General features: G+C 34.1%; 1 protein-coding gene across 1 annotated transcript; it reads right to left on the reverse strand.

Annotated features, from left to right (window-relative positions):
• On the reverse strand, positions 483-5,178 carry LOC105162931. Its single transcript, XM_011081107.2, has 7 exons — positions 4,859-5,178; positions 4,581-4,624; positions 2,527-2,609; positions 2,340-2,441; positions 1,966-2,180; positions 1,110-1,204; positions 483-1,007 (listed from the first exon to the last, which is right to left on the reverse strand). Exons 1-7 carry the CDS (start codon positions 4,996-4,998, stop codon positions 760-762), a joined length of 927 nt encoding a protein of 308 aa, XP_011079409.1. The 5' UTR covers positions 4,999-5,178; the 3' UTR covers positions 483-759.

Here is an 8,006-nt window from a genome sequence, read left to right on the forward strand (position 1 = left end):
GACACACCGTTTCAATATGCATATAATAAATATTTTTTTGTGCTTAAAATAGTATAAGAGTAAAATATATAAATCAATATATTATATTAAAAAAAGAAATGAAATAAACTAATTTATCAATTAATATAAAAATTGAATAAGTTAGTTATTTAATCGGTTGAAATGTATTTTTAGCCTAAATGTGTCATTAACCGCTATTTGTGAATTTAGGACACATTTTCTTTTTCATATTAGTATAGATAAAAATTAATTAGTAGTTATATCTTCCTTTGTTTTATTGTTATTAATGGCCTCATATTAATGTATTATTATTAGATTATATCATTGGTTTATTAAAGTAATGATCGAAAGATATATATTCTTTCACGTATACGTATATATATATATATCAATTAATAATTAAAAATAGTAAAAATGTTTTGATTGAAAACAGATAAAAACAAATATATTCGATATTAAAAATTAAAAACTGAGACTGGAAATCAAAACAAAGAAGGGCAAAAATCTTCTAACATGAGCAGAAAGACTGACGATAATGTCTCAAAAATGTAAGAATCCCAATTCCCATTTGCAATAGCCTTAGAACCAGATCATTAAGATCCTCGACATCCTGTGCACAACTCCCTGAGATGTCTGGGAACGATGAGCAATCAAGCTCCTCAAGATCAAGAAATTAACAAAATATCGGACAAGAACAAGGAAATTTGATTTCAAGAAAATGCATACACAGCAACCGAAAAAGTGCAAAAACTGGAATTTTCAGTCTTGAGTAGGGGTCTCGATCAACCTCAGAGTTCGAGGAAGCATGAATTCAGCAAATATCGGATAGTGAGACGAAGGATAATACCCGTCGACATTGTCGCTCACCACCTCACATGAGACGGGGATCAACGATCGGCCTCTGAAGAGAATCCAGTCGACATGCAGATCCTGAGTTTGGCGATCCCAGCAAAGGCAAAGTGCACGGAAGATCAACTTCAAGAATTCGAGAGCCCCCTGTTTATCACCTAATGGAGATAATGAATGTGACATGAGGTTATATGAATGCAATGAGGTCCAGTTAGTACGACATTTAGTATCAGAAGGTGCTGCGGGCGAGACGGATGTACCTTTGAATCCATGGTAAGTGCGAATCAAGGAGACGTTTTTCCTCACACGTGCATTGGGCCAAGCATCCCTCATATCACCGACAACGCCATGTTCCCTGGAACAGAAGTAGTGGAAAGGATGTCAGCGGTGTTCCCCAGCCCACTACCAGTAAAGAATACAACCTATCTATTAAAAGTTGGATTGGTTTTGTATGACAAAGTCCAGCCAAGACCGAGTCTGGTCAAAAGTGATCAATCATATGGCACGTGTATTATGCTTGTTATCTAGTTAGTGCACAATCCGTATTTCAACGATGTTTAAGTGGGATTATGTTTTCCTCGGGGTGGGCATCTTCCTTCTGTATGAAGATTTATTAATGAGTCCCTCTCCTCATAGAAAGGGAAATCTTCTCTCCAAACGATAGACCCTATCCTCAAGGTCCTCTCTACTTCTCTTTCCTATTTGAGCAGGGTGTGTGATTCGTATAGAACATGAAGCCTGAAAGCATGACGTGATTCAATCAAGATGAGGCTTGTGTAGGCAAACTTGATCTAGAATATGTGGATCTGTATATTTCTGATGTGTGTAGGTGCACCAGATCCATTTCTAAGGCACTTTTAATTTTCCAACATTATCAAATTTGGCTAATATGAAGGTTGACCGGAAAGCTTTCAGGAAAGCAAGATATTGCATGGCGATGCCATGCTCAAATAAATTGTTCACCATTAGCTGTTAACTACATGAAACAAGAGAAAACATGTTGTTCCAACTTAACCTTACTTGTCTGGTTTGTATGTTAGGACTTAGGAGTTCCAACTTAGTCTCAAACAAGTTAAAAAAAAGTTGTGGTAATACATAGCAAACTGAAACTAGTACCTTGATCGTCCAAGAAGAAAACGCCCTGTAGTTGATTCCTTTTGTGTGTTGAATCCCCCACAATATAAAACGGGCAAATTAGGAGGTAACGAAGCAATGTGCTGCCATGTGAGCAAAGCACCGCGCCTACGAGCACGAGGGCTAAACTCGTCCATATTTGTATTCACAATCTGAAACGAAAAACCTGGTGGCTCGACACCTTTGAGCTGGAATGTGTACACAATTAATCAAGGCAAAGAACACTTTGATTTGCTTCTTCGTCTAAATATTTATCAAAATCGGAAAGAGAAATCCTCACTTCTTTCTCTCCTTTGCAATAATAGGAATATGCAATCTTTAATATAAAAAACCAGTATGAAAGAGCTTAAGGATATAGCCCATGTGGAGATACATGGCTCTGTCGAACCCCATGAAATGCTTCCGGGTACTGAAGGGGACTCTGACAGCCAAAAGGTACCACCTTCGATCAGCTCAACCTACATCAAGCACTGAATATTACTGAAATAGTTCATTACCAGCTATTCGGATGATAAAGACAGCAAACTGTATTAAACAATTTACCTTTTCCTTGTCATAAAAGATAGTGCAGTGCTGATCAGAAGTATCTTCAGATCCTTTCCTCGAAATCCCGAATTGTTCGTAACCTTTTGGTTGACAAAAATAACTCGGACATCATATAAAGCTTTAATATGGTGAACGAGTTATTCCAAAGAAAGTAAACCAATTTAAGCAGTACTTTGGAGCCCTTAGCCAACAAAAATTAGTACAAGAGAATACAATAATGCGCTGCTGTTTTAGCTAGCTCGGAGAAATAAAATATTTTTTCTTCCAAGTGTCCATCTCAAAACCATTTGGTGCCGAAGAGGAAGAAATTACTGTACTCGCTTTTGCAGAATAACCAGAATAGTTCGATAATAAGCCTATTCCTATACATAAACTTGCTGCTTGAGTTGAGATGAATCGAAAGTACGCTGCCGGTCATTCCCAAAATCCTCCTATAGACCTTTCCGATCGACTACAACCATCCTCAATCACAGCTTCCATCATGCATATACAAAAGCTACTTCTTCCTGCATTACACTACTCATGCAAACCACCATCTCCATGTGAATTGATAACCAATTGCTTCTAAAAGAAAGGTTAGACTACCTGCATTTGCTCCATGCCATTTGTAGCCTATTTCTGAACAGTGAAACCTGTCTCACCAATTCCTTTGCTATTTCATTCTTCTAAGATATGGTGATCATGTTTTTAAGACTCTTTTTCCAAAAAGAGAAAAAAAAAAAAAAAGTAAATAAATCTACTAACTGAAAAAACATAACTTCAAAGAATAAATTCTTGAAAATCAGTTCAAGTTTACCATTTTAATTTCTTATTGAATTTCCTAAGCCCACACTGATAGACGGACAGGAAATAAATCTAAAAGATGCAAGAAATATACAACATAAAGATTAGTTTTATCATTAAAGTATCAGAATGACTGTGAGATGAAGCTCCTCTGCCTCGTTAGTTTCTTATTATTGATATTATAAGGTTTTACTTCATATATCTTGCCTCCAATAACAATTTTGAGATTTAACTCAAAGATGTAAGATAATGTGAGAGACCTAAAAATCCATATTATTATTGTAATAAATCTTAACATAATGTAAGAGATAGAAAGCGAAATTTTCATCTCATATGCTTTTCTAACAGATGGCAACATACTATGAAGCAGTTTGGCATGTTCTAGTAAGCTCGCTTGCAAGTGCAGGTAAAAACAGTGAATAAATCCGTAAACATCATAAACCCAGAGGAAAAGGTCATTATAATATATTCGGTAATCAAGAAGGATTTTCACCAATGTATTACAATGAGATGGCAAGCAGAAAAAAAGGTCTGTACCTTATCCCATGTAATCATAGCAATTTTGACTCGAGTAAATTACAGAAGAATCAGCCCATGTATGCAACTTCTTCAATATACATCATGGCAGACATTTAAGTCCCATAATATATGATTGAAGAGAAAAACTTTATCCTTACCTTTAGTTAAAACATGCTATGATATCCTAAGGCACAAATTTTATGAGTTACAAGAGAGGCTTCTGTTACACTGACATAACTGTTTCTTAGGCAAATCAAGTAAAGCTAGAAACTTCAACACGATCCACACTGAAAAGACTACTCCTGCCAAACTCAGTGATCCCACGATCTTGGTACCGAAGCATCCTCCATAACGCTACCTTGTAAAAGCAGGCATGTTGTTTTTTCTCATTACAAGAACGTAGTAGCATTTAACTGAGTAGAGTCACATGATCAACATGAGATTCTTCCCCTAGTCATCATTGTCATATATGTCCAATACCCGACATCCTTGTTTTGGTGTTGCTATTACAAAAAGCCAAGAATTTCACCTTTATACATAATGTAGATCAGGATTGACGCTAGCAACGTTAAGCCACAACAGTAGAATGAAAACTCAGCACGTTGCCTATTCAACTATATCCGAACAAATTAAGACAGACTTTGCTTTCAGAATTGAATGCATTAATAACCCTCAATGAAGGTTGTTGTTTCTACAACTCTCTGCCTCACAATGTCATAATCATATACAAACACAATCAAGAGCTATACCTGGCAAACATTGCTGTAGATAGTCCAACTGTGACTTCACCCCTAACCATGTCCAGAAAACAAATGCCAAAAGTAAGAACAAAAATCCATCAAATCATAGCAACACACACCAAATCAGCAACCAGGTAACAACTTTAAGAAACAAACCAAAAAACCCATCATTATAATTTTGAGTCCAAGCCAGCCCACATCATCCATTTCAAGTAAAGGCACAAATTACCAACAATCAAGATCCAAAACAGTAGTTACATATACTATCACTGCCCCCCCCCCCCCACCGCTGTGTGCAAAGAATCATTGGAGAATAACTGGTGATGACTGTCACACACAAATCCTTCCTCTTCTCCCATGAGTTTGGGCTGTCCTCTGGCTGATCTTCAAGAAGATTAAAGGTCATCACAGTCAAAGAAACACTCATCTTCCTTATTTATCAGCCCTTACTTCATTTTAACTGCACGTCTAAACAAGATTCGGGACAGAACAAAAGGCTGAAGTTGCTGATTGATTCTGGCGAAAACCTCGGAACGGAGTTGATAATTAATTAAGGTGGAGTAGAGTAGAAAAGAAATGAAATATGAGAAAACTGGTCTTGGGGGCTGTCCGAGCGGCACGTGAGAATTTGAAGAGAGATTAAATTAAAAGTTTATAAATTTGATTCTTAATATTTCCAAAATTTTGTAGCTTTGGTGAAAAATTAAATTCTTCATCTAAATGGGTAAATTACGAAAAATATTCTGTTGTCGAAAATTTCAACATTGATCTAGATTAGGTATACTAAAAGTTATATTATTTGAAATATGAAGGTTAAATTTGTACTGTTCTTGTTGGGAATAAAATTAAATAGATAGGAGAATATCTAGAATAAAAGTGGTACCTATATTAGTTATACATTGATTTAGGGAGAATTTGTAAGTAGGTACAATTAATTATGTAAAGGAGTATGATTTATTTTTAAGAAAATTAATTACTATAATTCAATTGACAAGTTATATATATATATATATATATATATATTTTAAAGTGCCTGAATTCATGAATTTTAAAATAGACATTTTAAATTATTAATAAAAAATTGTTGAACTTTATAATGTGTTTAGATTGATAGATTGGGAAACGAGGGAAGAAGTTGAAATAATGAATTTAAATTTTTTTTTTTATATTAGAAGAGTTTAAAATCTAACAATATTCAATAAAACATAATTTAAATTTAAAATTGAAAGATTTCAGAATTTAAAAATTTTCAAATAAATCCACAAGGTATTTGAAGTACATGACTTCAAATCTATCCATTCAAATATAGATTTTCATATTATAAAAGATTTTCATATATTTCAACTCCCATTTTGAATTATATTTTGTGAAATATAATAAATTTCAAATTCTTCTAGGGCTCATTTGCTTCGTGTGGTTAAGCATGATAAGATTAAGTATCAAGTATAATCATATATTTGGTTCATATTATTAAAACTCGATATTAATATCAGACCGGATCTTATCAAACATATATTTAGGGAATAGTGTATCTCATAATCCCACCTAAGGGGTGGGATACACTATTCAATCGGTTAGTCTAAGGTAGGAAATAAATTATTTCTTCCTTATTGATAATGTCCCCTAAACACTTTTATAAGGCCACAAACAATGTACATTAGCCCAGTTGGTGCAAGTCTAGCTGGTCTATCAATTTGGAGGTTTGATCCATAAGGTTATCTCCATTTATCTTTACTAAATTGGTAGGCCAAAGAATCAAATCTGTTTCAGTCGGATACATCATCATACAACTGAGCAAATACGTCATGTAGCTCGCCAACATATGAGACCACGTCATCCTAAAATATATCTAGGTGGCTCCTAGTAAACGAGTTGGTAATTTACAGATAACCAATTTTTTTTATTTTCAGACAGATCTGGCAAGACTTAGTCAATCTGGTGTACCTTTGAAGTTCAAATCGTGCACGGATTTTTGGGTTAGTAAGCTGATTCAAAGAGCTTCCAAATGGCATAGGACTCTCTACAACAAACTTCTGTAGTGTACTTTGTATGCACGTATGAATAGAAGTATGTACAATCATTTGTTGACATCACTCCTTACTCTCAAATTTTCACTTATTCTCTCAACTTCCTCTCGTTTTTATGTTATTACTTATATTTTGCACTTCACACGAATATATACTACTTTATCATCATTTTTCACTATTATTCTCATTTTGATCTAAGTTCCCTTTAATCTTTTTTAGTAAATTGTTATGGGCTGAAGCATCAAAATACGAATATTTATTTTGTAGGGTAGTCATCATTGATCTTAAAATTTCTCTGAAAATCTTTAGACCCTTGTGTTATGTCTAAAATCTAGTATGTATCACATATATACTCCACTCCACTTTTCAGTTTGATTTTTTTCTTACTTGTGAAATATATGTATGCTTAAATGAACGTACTTCAAATTACAATAATTATAATAATATAATGAAAAATATTACTTTATTTCTTGAGTAATATTTTATTGAGACTTTTGATTTTTTTTTTTTAAAATTAAACTTCTCTCTCTCTCTCTCTCTCTCTCTCTCTCTCTCACACACACACACACACACACATTGAATGTCTATCATGAATTTTTGCTTCATATGAATGTAGGAAAAAGAATAAAATATTCCACTAGAATTATTAAATTTTTTTAAAGGACTAAAATTATTATTTTAAAAACTCCATTTAATAAATATTGAGAGATTTTTATCTTTTATGATTATTTAGAAGCTACAATATTAATATAAAAGCAAATGACATCCTTCGATGATGCTCCCTTAAATATTTTTTTTCTGTCAAAGACCAATGCTACGGAAGCCAGCCCAAGGCATACACATTAATGCTGGTACCAAAATCGACTGGCTCATGGGCAGGTAAAGAAGGCTCACAAAGCCTTTTCTCTCAACTTTACTGAATTGGCAAGACCAAGAATGAAGACCAATCCCGTTGGACACGTCATCATACAGCTAGATGCACAAGTCATTAAGTTTGTCAACACATTAAGACACATCATCCTATAATATCTCTAGGTGGTTCCTAATAGAATGATGACAAACGAGCTGGTAATCTACATGTAACAAACTTTCAGTTTTCCAAGCAGACCTGGCAAGACTTTGTAAAAAACGTGCATCTTAGTCAATCCAAATCCAAATCACATATGAAGTTTTAGGTTAGTTAACTGATTCAAATGGCTTTCGAATAACATAAGACTCTCTACAACTAACTCCCGTATTCTACTCTATACATGTCTATCGATAGAGGCCTTGTGCAGTCATTTAGTAACACCAATCCTCACTCTAAAACTCTTACTTATTATCTCAACCTTCTCCTAGTTTTAGGCTATTCTAAACTTATATTTTGCACTCCACATACATAAACTACTTTATCATCACTTTTCACTAT

Source organism: Sesamum indicum, linkage group LG5, assembly GCF_000512975.1.
Source record: "Sesamum indicum cultivar Zhongzhi No. 13 linkage group LG5, S_indicum_v1.0, whole genome shotgun sequence".
Taxonomy (NCBI): Eukaryota; Viridiplantae; Streptophyta; class Magnoliopsida; order Lamiales; family Pedaliaceae; genus Sesamum; species Sesamum indicum.

What these genes read in the sequence shown, in the direction of transcription:
- LOC105162931 (XM_011081107.2), bottom strand. Translation starts at nt 4,998, where the DNA reads ATGAGTGTTTCTTTGACTGTGATGACCTTTAATCTTCTTGAAGATCAG. An exon ending in ATGATTCTTTGCACACAGCG is followed by an intron (nt 4,625 to 4,858) that starts GTGGGGGGGGGG and finishes CTGGACATGGTT; the next exon opens with AGGGGTGAAGTCACAGTTGG. An exon ending in TCTTTTATGACAAGGAAAAG is followed by an intron (nt 2,442 to 2,526) that starts GTAAATTGTTTA and finishes TGCTTGATGTAG; the next exon opens with GTTGAGCTGATCGAAGGTGG.